The sequence below is a fragment of the Limulus polyphemus genome, unplaced genomic scaffold, assembly GCF_000517525.1.
Source record: "Limulus polyphemus unplaced genomic scaffold, Limulus_polyphemus-2.1.2 Scaffold513, whole genome shotgun sequence".
Taxonomy (NCBI): domain Eukaryota; kingdom Metazoa; phylum Arthropoda; class Merostomata; order Xiphosura; family Limulidae; genus Limulus; species Limulus polyphemus.
Genome location: NW_013666123.1, coordinates 206741 through 230181, shown reverse-complemented (window position 1 = coordinate 230181; position 23441 = coordinate 206741). Strand labels below are relative to the sequence as shown.

General features: G+C 34.0%; 1 protein-coding gene across 2 annotated transcripts in view; it reads left to right on the top strand.

Annotated features, from left to right (window-relative positions):
* Nucleotides 1-23441, top strand: part of LOC106458779 (solute carrier organic anion transporter family member 3A1-like) — an 89555-nt gene that overhangs the window by 49753 nt on the left and 16361 nt on the right. For both annotated transcript variants that reach the window (XM_022385113.1, XM_022385114.1), the window contains exons 2-6: nt 1494-2538; nt 10826-10915; nt 11348-11614; nt 17783-17947; nt 21589-21766. In XM_022385113.1, coding sequence (XP_022240821.1) covers nt 1494-2538; nt 10826-10915; nt 11348-11614; nt 17783-17947; nt 21589-21766 — 1745 coding nt within the window. The remainder of the gene's footprint in view (nt 1-1493; nt 2539-10825; nt 10916-11347; nt 11615-17782; nt 17948-21588; nt 21767-23441) is intronic.

Genomic DNA, 23441 nt, shown 5'->3' with positions numbered 1-23441 from the left:
TGTTTTAACGTACAGGGATTTCATTTTAATCCAATGACATCTTTACTTTTTCTTGCTTTTGGTATTTATTACCAAGGTCTCCCTCACATTAGTTTCATTTTTTTAAGAAGAAATCAAATATATTATACTATCAAATCTTATAATAAATATCGAAAATAACCTTTATTGGAGTGTTATAATATATCTTTGACTTGTTTGAGTATATATATATATATATATGTGTGTGTGTATATATGTTTCTACAACAGAAATCGGACACATTTTTAACATATTATGGAGTCAAGGTGGATAAATTTTGGTACTTTTGAATAATATAAATATTAGTTTTTCTGTACAGATGTTCAAATACGACACATAGTTTTTGGTTTACGATTCACTAAGTTTTTTCTTTATTTCACTCTAGAATATATATGGCAATCTTTAACAAATAAGCCTGAAATTCGTGTAACTTGGAGATCCTGGTCTGCTTTTTTCAGAAATAAAACACTTATTTATATCTGACAACTTACATTTTATTGCAATTTATGAATTTTAACCTACTGATGAACTTAATATAAAGATGAGGAATATTATACTTTTTTCTGCTCGAGACATAAATTACCATTTCGTCGTAGCGTCAAAACCACGCGTAAGTTTTTGATGCTTTCCTAAATCCTTCAACTTTTTGAAGCTTCGAAAGAACTGCTATTAACCCTAACTTATGTCAACAGATAAGCTAGACCGTCTGGTCAGATACCCAAGGATCAGCTATAACCGTCCCTGATTTCGAAGTGTCGACCAGAGAGAGAAGGTAACTAGTTTGTAGCAATCGCCACCAACTTGGCTACTCTTAATCAAATAGAGAGATTTTTTTACCATTTATATCAACGCACCGATACTTTAAAGTGCGGATCGTGCTCAGCGACATATTACATTCTCGAACCGTGGAATTTCTAGTCCGCAGCCTTGCACGCTAACCACTAAGTCATCACCAGTATTCGCATTATTAGAAACTCTAAGGTTCTTAAAGTTCTGAAATACGAATGACCAATGATGGCTGTTTTTCTGGAAACTTTGGTATAGTGTAAATCCTCCTGAACACCAACTTTTGATCTACAGGGAAATTCGTGTGTCATTTGTGTTACATATGTCTCAAATGATAAACGTTTTAGAAAATTAATTTATTTCCAATACAGAAAACACAAACTGGTAAACTAGTTGAGGCTGTGGATTTTCATTTTTTATTTTTGATGAATCCGAAAATAGATTTTCATGATATAAATGATTTGTTAGTCGAGTTTCCATCCGTTTTGTGCAATCCAATAAATATTTTTTCATTGTTTGTAAGTGCTGAGCTTATCATAAAAATGTTAATCTCTTTATAAGGACACTAAGGTAAGAAAGAGGCCTGATCTCTGGTTCAAAATAAGAGCTAATTGTATGTATCTATATGTATTTAATTTCCTGTAATTTATGCGTTTGCTTGTCTATGAAAGATCTGTTGAAACTTTCAGAAGTCTGCTTTAACGTGGTGTGGAGCTATGCAGCGGTGGCGTCCTTCACTATTCAAGATGATGAAGAAAGACAAGCCAAGGAGCATCGACGATGAGTGCAAGAAACCAATGAACCCCAATGGGAATGATTCCAAAACCGTCATTGTGTGCAACAATCATAAAGTGCCAAACGGTATGGAAATCAACGGGAAATCTCTAACGGTCATTAATGAAAATATTGTAGTCCACAATGAACACTATGCAGATGATATTGAAAAACCTTATTGTGGGTTAGGTTCTTTTAGGCCTAAGTGGTTACAAACGTTAGCAAATAAGAAGACATTTGTGGCAATATTTTGTCTTACTAGTGTATTACAGGGTATGTACTCCACATACTTTGTGAGTGTCTTAACTACAATAGAAAAATTGTATCGCGTGGAAAGTAAAACTACGGGGATTATATTATCTGCGACAGAAATCGGACAAATAGGTGGCGCTTTCTTTTTAACATATTATGGTGGTCAAGGTCACCGCCCCAGATGGATAGCTTTTGGAACATTGTTATTTGCCACGGCATGTATATTTTGTTCTACTCCGCATTTCCTTTTTAAGATAGATTACCCAGTTTATGCTAACCAAGATAACGTTGGTAATAACGAGACTGCCGAAAGTCTTCGCAAGTTACACGCAGAGCTGTGTCATAACAAATTACCCCCCTCTCATAAAATTACTGAGTCGCTTGTTGAACTTTGGGAGCCAGTCTTCTACCCTACTAGCAACAATGTCACATCAGCATCGCAAGAACACAACACCACCTGGCGGAGGCATTCATCAAAGGATAATTCCACCAACCAACTTCCAGTACCAGAACCTTATTGGTTAGACGGTGATTCTCATTGCAGTTCCCCGAATGTACCAAATAACCCCAGTCAAAGAACTGGCTTTGTTCTTGCGATATTTTTCGTCAGCCTTCTGTTTATTGGGATTGGAGCGACTGCAGTTTACACTCTTGGCATTCCTTATATCGACGATAACGTAGCAACACGAGACTCTCCAATGTATTTTGGTAGGTGTATTACAAGCTCACTTTGGCTGTTGCTAAAATGTGATAAATTCTATTTGTTTTCTTACAGGAAAATATAGATTTATATTTAAAAATTCAACATGTTCTAATAAATTTATTAGCTGAAGGGCAAGTGCAGGTTATAGGTGATTCTTCAATTATGTTTTCTTTATGATTTCGAGATTATAACACTTGAAGATGGTATTTTTGTTAAACAATAGTTTATCTGTAATGTGCATACCACAGGGATTGAACCCCGAATTTTAGCCTTATAAGCTTAGCTACTGGGAGGAAAAGTATGATCATAAAATTGAAGGGAAGCAAATAATTGTTAGGTCCTGTCTTTTATTAAGGATTGTTTGTGTTTTTTGGAATGAGGGTTGAGGAAGAAAATCAAACGGAGGTACCATAGTCTTAATGCTGGAATAGTTCATAAATTGCAAATGAAACTGTATTAAAATAGTAAATAAATCGAGCAGTGATAAGTTATACTTATTGAAGGGATTGTTCGCGGAGAGAATTGTGAAGAGTGGTAGTATACTTCTAAAACAGAAAGGGTTGTTCGTCGGAAGAATATCAGACGGTGGTATTATAGTTGCAAAGTTGAAGAGGGTCGTCATTTGGGAGAAAAGTCTAAAAGTGGTAATACAATCATTGCAACTACTGTCGCCAATATGAAGTTTTCACCATGTCTAGTGGCAGTGCATATATCTTAGTTTTTAATGTTACTGTTACCAACAGAACTATTTTACATTAATAGTCTTTATAACGTGTTGTAGAAATTCATTTATCGTAATTGTTAAAGGTTATTATCGTAGTTATCTGGACGTATTTAATGCGTTCCAAATTAAAAAGGGACTCTTGAGTAGATTATATACCTTACAAATTTACACACAATAGTGCACTTTTATCTAATTTTTATTTGCGTGTCTAATTGCAATAAATAAGTGTGTTTAGTAATGATTTATGATGCAAATGTCAGCTAGGTAATATCTCACCTTATACGTATAGTGATAACTTTTTGACAATATTAAAAGTGTTGGTATTTTTAAAGAAGATTATCAGTTCCTAAGAATAAAGTGTTTGAAAATAATATAATAATCATTGAGATCAAAGTGAACATTTTCTATAAAGAGTGTTATATGTAAAATATACTTCAATTTAGTATCTATTATGTTAAATTAATTACAAAAATTTCGAAATTTCTAACACAACATTCTACAAAGAAACTGACCTTTTCTGTCAGACAGAAGTTTCCCTGTTATGTCAAAATATAAAGCTTAAAATTAGTAAATGTTGCGTTGTCAAAGTGTATAGCTGAAAATTAGCATGTGTTGCGTTGTCAAAATACATAGCTTAGAATTAGTATGTGTTGCTTTATGTGTAGTATTTATGCGTTTAGTAAGTTTCGATTACTATCACAACATCAAGAAATTTTAGGAACATGCGTTATATTTTTTATTTCATTTTTATTATATTACCGTGTTCATCATCAAGACGTTCTCTACACACTTTTCTATCAGTCAATAAATCAGTTCAGAAATCAACTTCGTTGATTTTTGATAATATTATACCAACACTGAACTGATTATTGATGTAAGCATCCTATAAATGCAAAATTAAAACTGGTTTGCTTATAACCACCAAACCTAGGTCCACGTTTAGGGTAGATAGTGACGACGATACTAGGCGCGAGTGTTTGTTACTAGTAGCTAAAAATCGGGTTTTGATACTCGCAAAGATAGCCCACGTATTTAATAATATACAAATATATTCAACAGTTGAATATACTTAATAAGGGAAGGTAAGTATTTCTCAAACTTCTTAAAAGCCTTTTTTTCTCTCGGGCAACTGAAAAGGAATCGTAAATCAAGACGTTTCACTCGTTCAACGAACCTTGATGCAAGAGACCGATCATAGAACTTTTGTTTGTTTGAAGTAAAGCACAAAACTACACGATGCTCTTTCCACCATGGGTATCGAAACCCGGTTTCTAGCGTTGTAAATCCGCAGACATACCGCTGTGCCACTGGGAGGGGGGGGGGGATCTTAGAGCGTACGTTGTCTTTTAAAAAGTGTTTAAATAGAAGTCACGTGCAATAGAGGGCGTTAAAAAAAAGGTAAACGTAATATCCTTTATAAATATTTGTTAGGTTTTTATATTTTGTTAATTGTGTGTTCTTAATTTTTCTATTCTGTACGTCTTGTTCTTTCCCCAATATCTTTATGCTTTCGTAATTTATTTTATGCTTGAGTTTTCTGTGTTTATTTACTTTTCAAGTGTTCGTTAATTCTTGTTATTAGATTTCCAGTACTTTCATCATTGTACACAAAGATTCACAATTTTCATAGTTAATTTGATAGATAAATCCATTTGCGTCGTCATCTTTGTCGTAAAATTTTAGTAAGTCCTTTATCTTTAGTCCAGATTTTTGCATGAATTTTGTTTCAATATCTATAGTATGATTTTCATGAGATTCTTATAAGCTGTTTTCTCTGTTGATTTATGATAATTCACATGACTTAGTAATTTTTTATTTACTTATAATTTTTTTTTGTATTTTATATGTTGTTGATTATTACTTTTTTCGTATTATTTCTTTTAATGAGTTAAAAATAAAATGTTCTGGTAAAACTATTTAAGTGTTTCAAGAAAGCTGAAATATCATCTGTTTTCTTTTTTATTTCTTTATGTGAACCAAGGCATAAAACAGTGCTATATAGGCCTTTAGATGTACCTTGTTGTGTACTGAGAGCCAAATGATGTATATGTCATTGTCTGTGATTTTCCTATGTATTTTTATGTTAATACGTTGTGAAGTCGTGCGACATTTACATTTAGGAAAACTATTGTTGCTTCTTTTCCCTCTTAATTTGTGAATTTTATAATGGGATGGATAGAGTTGATTTGTTTAAAGCAGGGATTTTGTTCATCTTGGTTATTAAAGCTATTTAATACACCATCAAATATCTCTACCAAGTGCATGGGAGAATAAGGCTGTTTGCATTGCTTTTGTTTCTATAGAAATCACGAATAAGCTTGCTAGAGTATTGAACGATGTACATACATAGACAATATGTCTAACGCGAACCGTGTTTTGTGTATTTTTAAGTTGCCATAGATTTTTTTTGTTTGTTCTGGCAACTATGTTTTTGAGTGTTATTATAATTTCTTTATGGATTGTATAAATAGATTCATTTATTTAGAGAACAAAGGGATTTATTTATGAAGGATTTCCCCTCTATTGAACGTCTTCTATCTGATTAAACGATTTTTTTTAAAGCCAACGCACTTTCTATTCTCATTCTCTCCTATCAACTGAAGAACTTTGCTTAAGAAGCGAAACATCTTGGATTAGGTTTCGTTTCATTTACCCTAGAGAAAACGAACTTGTTTCAGAAGTATACTCACAGTGTTTTCATTACTTCGTGCGATACATACAAACTTGTATGTACCAGCATCAAAGCATATGTTTGAATTTCTGGAGTTTCTAAATTTGTTATTATCTTTATCAAACGTAACCGGCACTTGTCTTTTAATATTCTCAGTTTTATTTTACTAATTTTACATTTCTGGCCCCCAGTGGCTCAGGGTTAAGAAACGGGTTTCGCAGCACAGATAGCCTAATGTGTAGTTTTGTGTTTGATAACAAACAAATAAAACTTTATATTCCGATTGTCTATTTTTGTTATTATTGGTAATGTTTGCTCTGAGCAACTATGCTCAAAGCCTTGAATTACAACTGCGCACGTGTACATGTAAAACTGCATGTTCAAATTTTCCTTAAAGGATCACTGCAAACTATGCCGCTTGTTTTGACATTCTCATAGAAGGGATCACTGCAAACTTAAGGGATCACTTAAGGGATCACTGCAAACTATGCCGCTTGTTTTGACATTCTCATAGAAGCCGAAATGAATAAAACATGATTGACATTAGACTATTCCCTGGAGTGAGGTGGGTGTATAGATTATTACAGGTTTAGAAACTAGTGGACGAAAACGGTTAGCAAAACCGGACACATTTAGAAATAGTAATTTGTACTGTTGTATTGCGATATATATATATATATATCTTAAATATGTCCTATTGCAGAACAAGAAAATTGATAAACTATTGTAGAATAATATAAACATTGACTACTTGTCATATAGTAACCACATTCTGTGTATGTTGTTCTTTGTTGTTGCTAGAATGCGGGACGTAGTGAATTATATTTAGTTTAATTCTGATCTTACCAATTATTTTATTTTATACATCAATTTCAAAAATACCCTCACAACAACATATAAACGTTATATTAAATAAGTTTGTTTGTTTTAATTTTCGTGCGAAGTTACTTGAGAGTTATATGCTCTAGCCAACCATAATATACAAGCGATAAATTACAGGGAAGGCAGCTAGTCAACACTGCCCACCGCCAACTCTTGGGTTTCTTCACCTACAAAAAGTGGGATTGAGCGTTAACTTACAACGTCCCCACGACTGAAAGATTGTTTGTTTGTTGTTAAGCACAAAGCTCCACAAGGTACTATCTGTGCTCTGCCCACCATGGGTATCGAAACCCGATTTCTAGCGTTGTAGTCCGTATAAATACCGCTGTGCCACTGGGGGCCGACTGAAAGAACAAACATGTTCGGGAACGAGTTATTAAATTGGAGTTTTAGAGCTTTCAGACTATATGTCACGATATTTTTTATAGAAATATTTTGGTAATATTTTCGTCCTTCCGATACTTTCAAACAACTTTGAACGATCTATGTTTATTACGAAGTTTTTCAGGAAGAAATGTAGCTATCTCACGAGTTTTATGTTTTTACTTTTATTTTTACTCTAAAGTTAGCAGTGTCCGTTAAATTTTTTTATTAATTAGAAACAAACTTATAGAAAACTCGAAAGCTGAGAATATCATATAATGTTTGTTTTATACTGCATGTTTGATAAAGAGAAAGAAAATTGCAAATTTAAAAGTTCAGAAATTAAAACGTATGTTTAACTGTTAGTATACATAGATTTATATGTAACTCACTAAGTAACGAAAAACACTGTTGGATATGATTTAAAGTTTATAGTAGTAAAAAACACTTGTACCTTGTGTTAGCTGTATGTAAGTGGTAAAATACATCATTCCCTGTGTTGTTGGTTGTATGTAAGTAATAAAAAATCACTCGTACCTTTTGTTATTAGCTATATGTAAATAGCAAAGCACACTCGAACCTCTGCTTTTAGGTATATGTACCTAACTTTTAACATAACTATGATTGCAATAAACAAATCAATTTGACTATTGTATTTATAGGGTTTCATCATTTTGCGTTTGATCTTAAACACTCGGTTTAGAGTCAAACATATTTAAACCGTAATAAACGCCATGCTTTTGTTTTTATTTGACCAGGTCATTTTTGCAATATGATTACTGAAATAAAAATAACACGATTAATTTGTTAAATGATTTCATTTCCAAGAGAAAAGACGTAGAGGGCGTCTTGATGAAGAACTGTGGGATAAAACAAATTAGAAAGTGTGATAAAAATGTTTCTGATGTTGTGGGTTCCTTAATTTTCTTTGCGAAGATGCGATATTAATCGAATTTCACAGAACACATAAACACTAAAAAACTCATTAATCCGCTAAGTAACTAACTATCTCGCTGAACGCTGGTGAATGAAAAATTGATAACTATATCCAAACGAAAATGTTTCTTGCTGAAAGAGTTTCTTCATGAACATTTGTTGCAGTTACATGCCGAAGGTCTTCGTTTCGGTTTTCACAAGCCCTCTGGTGGAGATGAATGATTATCTGTGAGCACGTTTATTAATGCAATGAAATTACTTAAGGGTGATATATTAAAAACATGAAATACTTTAAAAGGAAGATATAAAACTTTTTATTTGGGATTCGTGAATAATTCATTGTAAGACTAGTATATTTTAAACATTAAAGACGATGAATTAATGTCTTTTGTCTGACAAATGAAAGCAAGTGTTATAAAACAAGGTCAAAATGTAAGAGTAATAAAAATATTTTCATGATAGCTTATGTTGCTACCCTTTGCTGTTATGTTCATGGAACGTAAACCTGCTGCTGCTACCCTTTGATGATTTATTCATGGAAATTATGCTTCTTCTGCCACACTTTGCTGTTGTATTAATGGAAGTAAGCTTTTTCTGCCACACTTTGCTGTTGTATTTATGGAAGTAAGCTTCTTCTGCCACACTTTGCTGTTGTATTTATGGAAGTAAGCTTCTTCTGCCACACTTTGCTGTTGTATTTATGAAAGTAAGCTTCTTCTGCCACACTTTGCTGTTGTATTTATGAAAGTAAGCTTCTTCTGCCACACTTTGCTGATGTATTCACGGAGAGTAAGCTTCTTCTGCCACACTTTGCTGATGTATTCACGGAGAGTAAGCTTCTTCTGCCACACTTTGCTGATGTATTCATGGAAAGTAAGGTTATTGTGCTACTCTCTGCTGATGCATTTATGAAAATCAAGCTTCTGTTGTTTGTTGCGTTGACTTTGTGCAGCCTAAAACATAAGAACGGAAACAATGAAAGAAGTGGATCTCAGTAGGTATAAAATAGTCAGAAACGGTAAGTATAAATAAAAAAGTGGAAACGGTAAGATATCATATTACTCTTAAATACCGACCATCTGATCACTGGTCTAAACAGTAAGCTTTAATATTATTCTTAAATATGGACCAGCTAACCCCTGACCGAAACGGCATGTTCTAATATTATTCTTAACTAGACCAGCTAATCTTTGATTTGAAGGTAAGCTTTATAATGTTTTAAGTACGCACCAGATAATCTGTGATCCAAACTGCAAGTTGTAATAATATTCTTAACAAGTTCTTTTAATCTTTGATTGAAACGGTAAGCTTTCTACTATTCTCAAATACGGACCAGCTAATCTCTGGTCGAAATGGTAAGCTTTCTACCATTCTTAAGTACGGACCAGCTACTCTCTGGTCGAAATGGTAAGCTTTCTACCATTCTTAAGTACGGACCAGCTAATCTCTGGTCGAAATGGTAAGCTTTCTACTATTCTTAAGTACGGACCAGCTAATCTCTGGTCCAAACGGTAAGCTTTCTACCATTCTTAAGTACGGACCTAGAAAGCTTACCATTTCGACCAGAGATTAGCTCTATTCTAAAATACGGACCAGCTAATCTCTGGTCCAAACGGTAAGCTTTCTACAATTCTTAAGTACGGTTTAGCTGATCTCTTGTCGCAACCACATTAACACAGTTAGATTTCTAGAAAACCAATTATAAGTTATAAATTCTGAAAAACATTTTAAAGCTAATTGTGGTGACACGTTAGAGCATAACTTAACATGTATTTAATTTCCACAATTCTTTAAATTTCCAGGAGAGTAAGTGATAAAAGGCTTATTATGTTACTAGATGTTACAGTTTGAACTTGACATTCTACTGGAAAATATTCTCAATAAGCAGCAAATTTAATCAAAATTATTATTATATCTATTTTGATTTAACTCTGTCTATGTTAATTTCTTCATAATGTTTTTTTGAATATTTATCTTATCAACATTAAAAAAAAATACATGTGCTTGTAAAGCAACAGTTTGTTTTAAAATTTTAGCGCAAGGCTATACAAGAGATATCTGCGTACAGGCTACCCTAATTCTGAACTGAGACGCTAGAGGGAGGGCATTAGTCAATAGCATCAATCGCCAACTCTTGTTTGACTGAATTTGAACATCGTCCTTACAGAGAACTCATTGCCCCATAGTGCAGAGCGTGTTTTTTGTGGAATTGAGACGTGAACCCTGAATCCTCAAATTCATAGTTCGAACACGCTAGACACTAAGCCACGTCCAGCTATAGCAATGTCTCTCGATGACCAGCGGTAAGCTTAAGGGCTTATAACGCTAAAATTGGGACTCGGTCCCCATAGCGCCGATAGCCCATTGTATAGCTTTGCGTTTGAGCAAAAATCAAACAAACTGTAATGCAACAGATATTACTGAAGTACTTTTATGGTAAAATTTGTAAGTGGAAAGTTGATGTTATACAATAAAACTGTACACAGTAAATCCAACTAAGATTTGGCGCTACAAGAAGTATCGTATAATAAGAACATAAAGGTCGGACAAATACAGGTTTAGAGTATTATTTTGTACTTAAGTAAATTACAAATTATACAATAAAGAATTATATGTAACTGCAGTCATTAAAATATTATCGCGGTAATTGTTATCTTTGAATGTATATGAAGAAAGATAGGACTCTTTTTTTTTCTTTTTGTTTTTTATTATTCAGCTATTACAATTGGTGTCAGGATTTTTGGCCCGACCTTCGGTTTCCTCTTGGGATCCTTTTGCATTGGATTTTACGTAAATTTTCCATTTGGTAAGATTCATTATTATGTTCTTTGTTATTAATGGATTGATTTTATTATGATAACTTCATATATTTCAACATTAGATAAGAAATACTTTCAGGCTTTCTTATAATCATTGAAGCATTGTTCATGTTAATCCACAAGTTTTTTTCAGTTGAAAATCTTCCGGATATTCAACTTTAAAACAGCTTAGTAAACATTTTCCAGGCTCATGAGCTTCAATAGATTAGCTGTTGATGCAAAAAAAAAAAGGACAAACTTTTTTACTTAGTAGAACATGCTCGTGTTTCAAATAATTTTAAGATTATAAAAAGTTGATACAGAGTTTCGCTAAGAGAGGATTTCTACCTAGAAACCATAGATACAACTGATGCATTGCCTCAATTTTTTGCATATAACATCCTTGTATTCCTATGTTTATATAGTTTATTGTATTACAGAAACTTCCAACAATCTAACACCAAATGACCCACAGTGGGTTGGAGCCTGGTGGCTAGGTCTATGTATGGTTGGTGCGACATTGTTTCTCACAGTTTTCCCAATGGCATCCTTCCCTCGTAAACTTCCACAGTCTTATTCCTCTCCTCAACGCCAGATGGCAATTGTGCAGCTAAATGGTCAAGTGAACGGAAACATGTGTAACAACAATCAACAAGAAAAGGCATTGTTAGGAAACCACTGTCCGCAAAAAAATAATACAACGAAATGTGAGTAAAGTAGAAAAATATACCATGTTGTTGTTATTATAAACAAAGCACCAGCGTTATTATAACTGACCTTAAACTCATTTACAAATTAAAGCACAGTTAGTTCGTAGAATAGCATTATAAGTTTATTTGTTAACAGTATTAATTACGGTAGTGTTTAGCCCTAACTAAACTAAAGCAAAAAACGTAAACAATTTACAGCGTTAATGTATCTCTTTATTAATTGAGTAGGCCATACTTAATAAAAGTTTAACTAATTTTAGGCCTAAGACAAGTAGATTTACAGATTTCGGTGTCTGTCATTAGAAATATTTTGTATTATTCTATAAATGCTGTATTTACTAAAGTACTGTTGCAATAAAGATACTGATTTGACCGCAATTGTTTTGCGGGTCTCTACTAGTATATAAATAGATAGATATTAACAACGAATTTCTGAGCCAACCAAAACACGTATAGTATTCCACCTCGGGGATGCACACATCCAATTTTCTCTCAACTTTCTTGCAAATTTTATAGAATATCTATCTATCTATATATATATATATACTGTTGTATGCAAAATCCAACGGTGTTCGTCAACCACCAAAACTGAAAAGAACTGAAAAGGATACAAGATACAGATTTTCAGCACATGTTTTGGAGGACAAATGTCAGAAGCATCAGGTACAAAGTTTACTTTCAAATATAAGGTAACAAAATGTTTGACGAGCTATCAATGCAGCATATGTGGACGCGATCATCACACGACACCAGATGTAGAGAAAACAAACCATAAAAGAGAGCAGAGAAGAATTTCCGTCGGTGCTAATAAAACATGAACAGAGGGACGAGAGTTGTTAAATTTGTGGAGATAGAAAATCACCACGACCATTATATTCATATGGAAAAGAACAAACACAACAACAACAAACAGCAAACGACTCCTCAGATCATACTCTACATATTCCTATATTTTATTAAAACTTTTCCGGATCTTGTGCGAACCCATCTTTGTTACCCAAAATTACACAATTGGTGCTGTTGATTCAGAGATTAGTTGCCGGTATAAAGAATATACTGTTCTAGCTGAATATCTGAATTTACTCCTTAACGGTTTTATAGGTAAACTCACTCTTCAGCCTATGGTCTTCAGTATAAAAGGGCTAAAACAACAAGAAACAAAAACCAGAACTAAGAGTAAAAGGTCTAAAACACTGAAAGTTGTGAATGAATGGAAACACTGTTTTATATATACAGAAACGTATGTATTCGTATGCCAAGTGCATATACTAATCAAATTATAAAACTGGAAAACAAACTTTGAAAGAAGGGAAATCCACAAAAATTACTCAGGACTGTGGCATCTAGTCGATTCTCTACGAGCCATGGGATACTGGTTTTGTGCAAGGACATCGCATCTCTAAATATATTGTTTGGGTACCCTTTACCGGTCGGTTAACTTACATTTAAAGTAGCTTTAGGCTAATTAATAAAATAACCTTCAAAACTTAACGTATCGTATTCATTTACACATGATAAAACGTTTATAACATATAGTCACGTCACTCCAAAGGCCTTTCAATTTGCAATTACATTACATGAGATCTGATTGGTAAGGAACTAATGTTCAGGTTTTTACGCGACATTTAAAATACACATTAAAATTTTCCGTTTCACTAGTATAAAAGGTATTACGATTATATAAAACAAGGCGTAAACATATTTTTTTCTTGGTCACAACGTAACTTAGAATTAGTATAGAATAAAGCATTACCGTTTTGTGTCACTAGGTGGCTCGACGATAAGTCTCAGGGCTTATAACGCTATAAATTGGGTTTCGATACCCGTGTTGGACATAGCACAGATAGACTGTTGTGTAGCTTAGTGCTTAATAACAACAACATCGACATTACCATTTGGTCCTATTATACATTTACATTATTTGAGTAATCAATTTCTACAAATACACAATTACTAGTTTTTACATTGAAGATGCCTATTTACCCCGTATTCATTATTTCTACTAAAACCTAGTAATATCAAATAACACAGGAAATGGTACAATGAACCTGAACTCTAGTGCTGGTAATCACTCTCATAGGACATTGACTATTAACCAAAAACAGTTTCAATGTTAATCATTGTTACAGGATTTGTTAAGATAATAAGTATCACAGGCGATGGTTATATTGTCTTGAAATTTTTACATGTTCTACTGTAATTCCTGCACGCTGAATTCGAAAATGATATCCACTTTTTCTCCATCACGTATCGATTTTTTATGAAACGTCATATGTACTCTTACATAAGTGAATCATTTTCATTTAAATCGAGTCACATTTTGTAATACTTAAAATGTTGACAACCACTGGCTATAGATTTCTCTAGACCAATCGCGACATGAGAGTTAAATCGATCGTTCTAGAACCCACGAGAAAAACACCGCCAGTATATAATCGGTTAACAGGCCGCATGATATGTCATTTCTGAGTGGCATTTGTTTGTACATGCAATTTGACATTATTATTTTTTCTTTTCAATATTTATTTGTCTCTATAGCAACAAGAGGTTGTGTAAATGATCCAAATGTATTCTGTTATATTTGTTGTAAATTTGTTGTAAAGAAACAAAAGCAAAACATTATAGAATTCGTCAAAAAAGCTTATTACGCGTATTTTGGAATAAAACTTGGCGACCAAGACAAATCATGGGCTCCACACAAAGTTTGCACCGTTTTTGTAGAAGACTTGAGACAATGAACTAAAGGTAAGAAAAACTTCTTTGCCTTTTAGAACTCCAATGTTCTGGCGTGAGCTTAGAAACACGGAGACGACTCCTGTTTTTGCTCATGTAACGTGCAAGACTACAACACTCGAAATAAAAAAGGAATTTATTATCCGAACCTTCACTCGGCTATGAGACCTGTTGCTCATGGACATGATGTACCTATATCTACTCCATCAGAGACTCTTGATAAAGTTTCATCTGATTCTGAATCTGACGTCAATCGAAATGATGATAGGGATTGTTTTCAACCTGAAACGTCTGGTGAAACACAACTTTTCACAAAAGGTGAACTTAATGATTTGGTGAGAGATTTGGGCCTCCCAAGAGATTCTTCAGATATTTTGAGGTCCAGACTTTGGGCTAATAACTTACTTTTTCCAGGGACATCATTTTACTGGTATAGAAATCATGAGAAATAATTCATACCATACTTTTCGCAAGAAGGTTTACTGGTTTACAGTATTGCTGAATTAATACCAATGCTAGGAGCTGCAAGTGAGTGGCGATTGTTCATTGATTCCTCCAAAAGAAGTTTAAAAGGTGTTCTCCTTCACAATGGTAACATATATATGCATCTGTTCCTTTTGCTCATTCAGTTCACTTGAAGGAAACGTACAAAAAACTCGACATTCTTCTCACTAAGGTCAAATACAAAGAACATGGTTGGCTACTTTGTGGAGACTTAAAAGTCTTCCGTATGCTGTTGGGTCAACAATCCGGTTATACAAAGTTTCCATGTTTTTTGTGTGAATGGGACAGCAGAGCACGAAATCAGCGCTGGATAAAGAAGCAATGGCCAGGCAGAGTCAGCCTGATACCAGGATAGAAAAACATTGAACGTGAAAGTTTGGTTGACACAAAGAAAGTCCTATAACCTCCACTTCAAATAAAACTTGGCTTGATGAAGCAGTTTGTAAAGGACTTAGACAAAGATGGCGACTGTTTCAAGTATCTATGTGGCAATTCCCAGCTCTTTTAGAAGCAAAACTTGAAGGGATTTTTGTTGGGCCTCTGGTTAGGAAATTGACTTCGAATGAACAGTTCGAAAGAAAAATGAGGAAAGTTGAAAAAGAAGCGTAGATTGCCTTTAAAGATGTTATTGACAATTTTTTAAAGAAACAACAAGGATCCAAATTACGAAAATATTGTCAATAACATGCTCGATAAATTCAAAGAGTTGGATTGTAATATGAGCTTGAAAGTTTATTTCTTGCACTCACATATTGACTATTTCCCTGAAAATCTCGGTTCCGTCAGCGAAGAACAAGGGGAAAGATTTCATCAAGACATCGCGGAAATGGAAAGTAGGTATCAGGGAAGGTGGAACATCAGCATGATGACTGATTACTGCTCGTCATGGAAACGAAATGCTCCAGACGCAATACATAAAAGAAAGACCACAACACGTAGTTTTGAGACTAAAAAACGTAGATTTCACACAAACAAAAATCAGGATGAATGAAGATGCATATTCGTTTAACATCAATGTTCTTCCCTTTTCTTCAGTTTGTTTGTATTCTTGTTAACAAATATAATAATAAAAGTTTATTGTGGTAAACGAAATAATAATTTGATCTAAGTAAGAGTTTTTTTCTTTCCAATTTGTAAAAAAATCTTTACGTGATCAAAAAAAGTGAATATTATTTTCGAAATCTACGTAGCTGAAGTATGGAAAATCCTTTATTAAAACCAAAACAACTTTTATGACGTTTAAATTCGCAAGTCTGTGTAATTAATAGTTTCTTATTCTTTCAAGGTTAGTTTCACTTAACAGGTTGGATTATTGTAATACACGGATAATTAAGGGGTGACGATAAAGAAAATATCTGTTTTTAATTAATATGTTTTGAAAGATTAATACTTTGAGATCGAATTTCACCACAGCCACAATGAGAACTATTAAGTTTTATTCAATAAAGCGTATACGTGTTACAGTTTCGAAAACTGTCACGATGTTCAATGCGCTCTCCTCCATTCTCACTTAGTACATTAAGACTAACCCTAAATAAAGTTGATATAAGCATCATCCATTACAGTGTGTTTCGAAAACTGTCACGAAGATATTCAATAAGCTCTTCTCCATTCTTAATTACTACATTAAGCCTAACCCTAAATAAAGTTACTATAAGCATCATCCGTTCTGGACAGTACTCATCGATCCTCGCAATATCCTGTCCATTGATATACATTTTCTTCAAATCGTAAACTTCACATTGCTCAAAGAATCAGAAGAGAAATAAGCGAAATGCCATTACTTGACAGATGATTTAGGCAGAGCTTCTTGATGAACGAACAAAAGTGAAATGGGCAGGAAATGCCTAGTTCATCTAGATATTTGAAGAGAACATCTTGAAAAACTAACCAACAAAAGTAGTTCAGGTGAAAGATTTGTTTGTTTGGTTTTGAGCAAAGCTACATTAGTCTATCTGCTATGTCCACCGCGAGGAATTTCACCCCAGATTTTAGCGTTGTAAGTCAGTAAACTGTTCCCCCGAGGGGCGCAGGTGAAAGAATTTGTGTAAATTAGTCCGCCAAGACTTCCTACATAAGTGTCAAGCTGAACTATGCGGTTGATGTTAAAACGTAATGCTAATTTATGAGAAAAGCGAATTAGTTACACAATGTAATATAGTTTTTAAACACCTTACACCACGTTCAAACTTTTCTGAATACAACTTATGATCCTTAATGTGTTTTTTGGTTATTTGTTGTCCCCTTAGGGTGTGTAGTTTTTAGGATATAAATATTTCAAGATGAGGTTTCATTTATAACCACTCTGTAATAACCAAGAAAAGTACCTTGTACGTTTCGGTTGCCTTCTAAAAAAATATAAATTCGTATGTGAATTAGTGAATTTATAAAATATACTCGTTTGTAAATTTGCACTTATGTTATTTTGGTGTAGAAATGATAATGTTTCATTACATCGTTCACAGATGAATTGTACAGAATTATTCAAATAACTTAAACCTTGGAAAAAATAAAAACCAAAAATATAGTTTCAGTTATCATTAGCAACTGAGAAAACTGTCATCCAAGAAACACGTCGAAACTATTGTCAAATGACTCATCTAGTCTCCTTTAAAGTAATGTGGTAAAGATTAACATTTGTAACCCCCCCTCCCCCAAACAAAACAAAACAAACATGGTCAGGGTGGCATATAATAGCTACACAAGTATGCATGGCCTTCCTTCTCAATTACTTAGAATTTTGCAAATAATTAAACATTTAGATCTATCACCATTAACTAACAAACACGCACACACAAATACACAAACTTGTAATTAAAAAAAAATAAACATGTTGAGTTAAGGTGATAACGTCTTACTAAAAGTGATCTGTTTATACAATATAACAAAAATGTTGGTTTTTGGTAATTATGTTTCTATCTATTTTAGCTTTTCCACAGGCCATGAGACGACTGCTTAAAAACGAGATACTGCTATGCCGGACAGCCAGCAGCGTTCTTCACATCATGCCTATAGCAGGGTTGTACACATTTCTCCCAAAATACCTGGAGACCCAGTTCCAGCTGAGCCCCACTAAAGCCAATATAATATCTGGTAGGACAGGTTTAAACCTAACGCTACAGAAACAAATGAAAACTTTTTTTTTGTCTTTCACAAAATAAATACAAAATGCTAGTAGGAGGAAGAAAGTGTATCTCACGTTAGGAATGTGTATCTCACGTTAGGAATGTGTATCTCACGTTAGGAATGTGTATCTCACGTTAGGAAAGTGTATCTCACGTTAGGAATGTGTATCTCACGTTAGGAAGTGTATCTCACGTTAAGAATTTGTATCTCACGTTAAGAATGTGTATCTCACGTTAGGAAAGTGTATCTCACGTTAGGAAAGTGTATCTCACGTTAGGAAAGTGTATCTCACGTTAGGAAAGTGTATCTCACGTTAGGAATGTTTATCTCACGTTAAGAAAGTGTATCTCACGTTAGGAAAGTTTATCTCACGTTAGGAAAGTGTATCTCACGTTAGGAAAGTTTATCTCACGTTAGGAAAGTTTATCTCGCGTTAGGAAAGTGTATCTCGCGTTAGAATGTGACTGGAATGAAGACAAAAAGATTGCTTGTTTGTTTGTTTTAAAACTACACAAGGGATATCTATCCATAGCCGTTCTTAATTTTGAATCGGTAGGCTAGATGGACGGCAACCCGCGGACTTCTCTTGTCTGACCTGATAGTTGAATCTGACCGCCACTTTTATATATCGCACTCACGGTCCCAAAACTCGGAACGCGATTTGCCGCAACGTGAGACGAATCTTCGAATTCACTGTTCGAACATACTAACCACCAGGTTATACTCGGCCTACTAGTTTTAATGGACATTATTTGTAATTTTGGTTTATGCCCAACAATCTCAAGTGAGAAGCTTTAACCGAAAAGTAATAAATTAATGATATCATCAAAATTACATCCTTAAAATATATCATTTTTCACTATTTCCAGTTTTCGTAATAATCTAATTTTATGAGAAGCACTATATTGAATGGTTCAAAACGTTCTGACAAATAAATTTTGATGACAGTAAGGCCTAACAATCTATTTTACTCCTACCAAACTCATAAATTGAATCAATTAAGCTTAACTTAGTTAATGTCAATAAGGCCTAACACCACTAATAAACTCATAAAATCAGCCCATTGAGCTTAACATAGTTGGCAGTATTAAGTTATTTTTGCCATTAAACTTTTTGGATAATGTTTTTTTTTCAGTGTTTTTCAATGGTCTAGAACCTGTTGAATTCAATATTATTTTAGGTCGCTCGGTGATTACCCTCTTCCTTCTTTTGAGAAAAACATTTAGTAATAGGTCAGCATAATGTTCTAAAAACAGCATATATTCAAAGGGATTAATCCATTTTTTGTGACCTAACATTGTTAACTCTTACCTGTGGTTATGTTAATCTTTTTGTGCCCTAATATTATTAATTTTTACCACTTATTATGCAATGAGGTTATCAAACATGTTTTTTTTTTTTTTTGTTTCATTAGCGAGAAGAACCCAGGACACTGCATTACATAACAAGTCCTAACGACCAGGTTCAAAAATATGATATTCTGATTTAAAGTTTATAAGTATTTGCCATTATAAATATATATAAGTTTCGCTTGGAATAGTGCAACAATTGATTTGGTTGTTGTCAAGTGCAAAGCTACCCAATGAGATAGCTATCTGTGCTCTATACACCACGGATATCGAAACTCGATTTTTAGCGTAATAAGCCTACAGACTTACCGTTGAAACACTGGGTGGCGCTACATTCGGATTTTATATCCTGTTTTGTTACAATACTCAAGTATCTCTATGAGCATAACCACGAAAAAAATAGCGGTTTTTCATATAGGAATTTCTCGAAATCTATAGTTGTGTCCTGAAACAAACTTTTACTTGTATTTAACTTTAAGTAAAAATAATTAAACTCGACGAGCCACGCCAACTTGCGCAAAAATAAAATTTCTATGAAATAGAGTCCCGATATTCACGGGCGTCTACATAATTTTTTTCTGGGGGGAGGGAGAAAAGTCTAAATCAATAATGAATAAAGAAATAAATATGTTTATCGTTTTCCGGGGGGAGGGGATTTACAAGTGGCGCTTTGTTATATTAAATTAAGAAACAAAATCGTCTTACGTTAACTATATATCATTTTTTACTAATTGTTTGTTGTTTTTTTTTTAATATCGCGCAAAGCCACACGAGGGCTATCTGCGCTAGCCGTCTCTAATTTAGCAGCGTAAGACTAGATGGAAAGCAGCTAGTCATCACCACCCACCGCCAACTCTTGGGCTACTCTTTTAGCAACGAATAGTGGGATTGACCATCATATTATAACGTCCCCATGGCTGAAAGGGCGAGCATGTTTGGTGTGACGGGGATTCGAACCCGCGACCCTCAGATTGCGAGTCGAGCGCCCTAACCACCTGGCCATACCCGGCCGTTTTTACTAATAATTACTAGAAAATTAACAATTTCTAAAACCAAGAATTACTAGGACATACGCGGCAGATTTCTGTATCGCAGTAAACACTAAGTGAGTGAATAGAAATGCATCATGCAACAATGTTTCCAATATGGACGCGGATGATGAGCTGCTTAATGGATCACCTGGTTGCCCTTTCAGAGTGCTGTGAATCAAAAGTTTAAATTGTACAGAAAGTAAAATAAAAGACATATGCTCTAACAAAGGTAACGGTTCTCAAAATATGCGCCACCCAGTGGCACAGCGGTAAGTCTGCGGACTTACAACGCTAGAATCCGGGTTTCAGTGGGCAGAGCACAGATAGCCAATTCTGTAGCTTTGTGCTTAATTGCAAACAAAACCTCAAAATATGCTACTACGTTAGGCTGGCTGGTACCATTATCAACAGATGGAGGCCACGGTCTAGTGCTATTCTGGTTTGTATAAGATTTTCTTAATAAAATACGTTAAAGAGAAGAAAAAGTAACTATCATATCAATATACACTATTAGCACAGGTTTCCCATCGCCTATAGTTAGACAAACCTAACAATTCCTATTTTGTTATGCTTCTCATACCTTTGATTTGTAGGCCATTTTAAGAAAAATCTCAATAAAACGGGTTCAGGATTTCCACCAATCAGAGATGCGAAATGAAATAGGCTACAAGTTTAGAGTTGGTATTTAACTTTTTATACAAATTCAAAGATTTTCCCCTTCTACAACGTACTATCTGGTAATACTAAGTAGCATGCTGTAATCTTCTACATCACTTGTAGTTCTAAAATGTATATGTAAGTATAGATGTAAATACAGACAGTAGCAATATAACTCTTGATTATAAAATCACAATTTAACATGTAGATATATATATTATTTTGCGTTAAAAGCTTTCCTACGTAGCCCCAATCTATTTATTTGAGGCTGATATTTTTAGGTCAGAATTACGCTACAATTTTTGTTTAACCTATTTATTGACATTTTGAGTAACTTTCAGTATGTTGGCACGGTAAAGTAAATCTTGTTTACTAGTTAACCTACCAGTTACTTCCTTCGCTTCAAAACTAGTTTGTTTTTAGGGGAATTTTTTCTTATTGTAATTTTGAGGCTCATTAGAGAATCGAATGAAGTATAATGAATAAATTCAATATGCATGTATGAAGATTAAATAAAAACATTAAAATATTTTCACTGGATTTCGGATTAAATAACGTTCTTTCATTTCAGGGATGGCTGGCATACTCGTTATGGGTGTGGGGATCTTCTTCAGTGGAACTTTGATGAGAAGACTCAAACCAAGTGCCCGGATTGTGGCTGCATGGATAGCCCTAGCGGCGTTTGCTTACTGTTTGGGGATGGTGGTCCTGATGTTGGTGGGGTGTCCTGTAAACATCAAAGTAAGCCAGTAAGTGTGCAAATTTGTTTATTTTCAGTTCCTTCCAACTTTACCACAAGTCGTCAGTTGTAATATAAAAAAAAAAGCTTATCCAAAACTCAACTCAACAGAGCCTCATAGACTTAACAGTCAAACGTAATTCTAGTGAAGTCCATAAAATCCACCCCAAATCAAAGACTTATAACCTAAAAAATCTGATAATCAAAGGTTATTTAATGAAAGTCATTACGAATTTAATATATATAACTAAAAAAACAACAACAAAAAACTGTTCCAATTACTTTGTCTTCATTAGATTTCTCTTTTGTGGCGGTTATTTCGCGATTTACTTCTCTGATTAGTTCTTTTATACGTGATTTATGTGTTTATGGTGTTGCTCTTTAACGTGTCTGCTCCACAAGTTTTGTTTTATCTTCTTTGGAGTAGTCTTTTAATGTACAAAGATCACATAGATCTCTCAGAGACCTAATACAAGTAAAAGACTGGTGTATTTCCAAACACTCTGTCCCACATCAAAGAGCTCACTGAACATACTTTTAACAAACGTAGTCAAGCCTTTCACATTTGATTGTAATTTATATTTCACTGAATAGAAAATATGTATCGCTTCACATTTGTTTTAATCAGTCGTAGCACGAAGGATTGGTGTGTTGAGTCAGACATTAATGTTGGAAAACATGATTATTAAAATTACATCGTTGTACTTTGAGTGTAGTAAGTGTTGTTAAATACCAATGTCAGTGATCCCAAGGCGAGGAAAGCGTAATTAAGGTCGTCTTATGTTGGTAACCAATCAGTATCAATAAACAAAAAGTTACTAGCTCGTTTAGCTTGCTATAAAAATATATTATATTACAGCATTTGCGACACGAATTCGCAGCAAATTATAACTTTCCTTTATCAGATATAGTATTCATTTTGCTATCTACCATACAGCCGAAACCGTAGACATAGAACAAACCTAACCGTTTATGTATCATTGTACCGATTGATCAAAAGGAAACGATGTAGATATGGGCCATAATATACGTTATTCATATTTAGAATTACATTGTAAAATGGTGAAAGCTGGAATGAATAAAATATACACAAGTTATTTACCTGTTACAAATATAGCTACGCATACTTCTTGTACTTTACTGGTTTTATTTCGATGTTTAAGATGTTCCTTCTATTCATTCGTCACTCATTTTCACCAACTATTTATTTTTTTCATTACGTCTGCGAAAGGGAGAAAAAATACATATTTTATGTTTTTAATTTGCAATGTACTTTTCGTGCTTCGCTTTAAAGTACACTCTTGTGAGATGACTGCAGAGGTTTTCATCGAAAAAATAAAATTAATAATATTTTAAAGAGTGTGTCATGGCAGGAATCTCCCCTACTGCTAAGCAAAAACCTACCAGGTGGCGAGGACAGTGCTCAAGAACACAAGGTCCTGGCAGCATGCCAAGAATGTGCCGTCTCTCGAAAATAGTCGTGGCTAAAATGTAGTGGTACCCACTGTAAAGGTCACATATGAAGTTTTTTTTTCAACGATATATATATATATGTGTGTGTGTGTGTGTGTGTATATATATATATATATATATATATATATATATATATATATATATAGTATTTACTTCGTAGAGAGAGATAACTAAGTACGTTAACTTACGTTACGTTTTAACCGTACGGTACG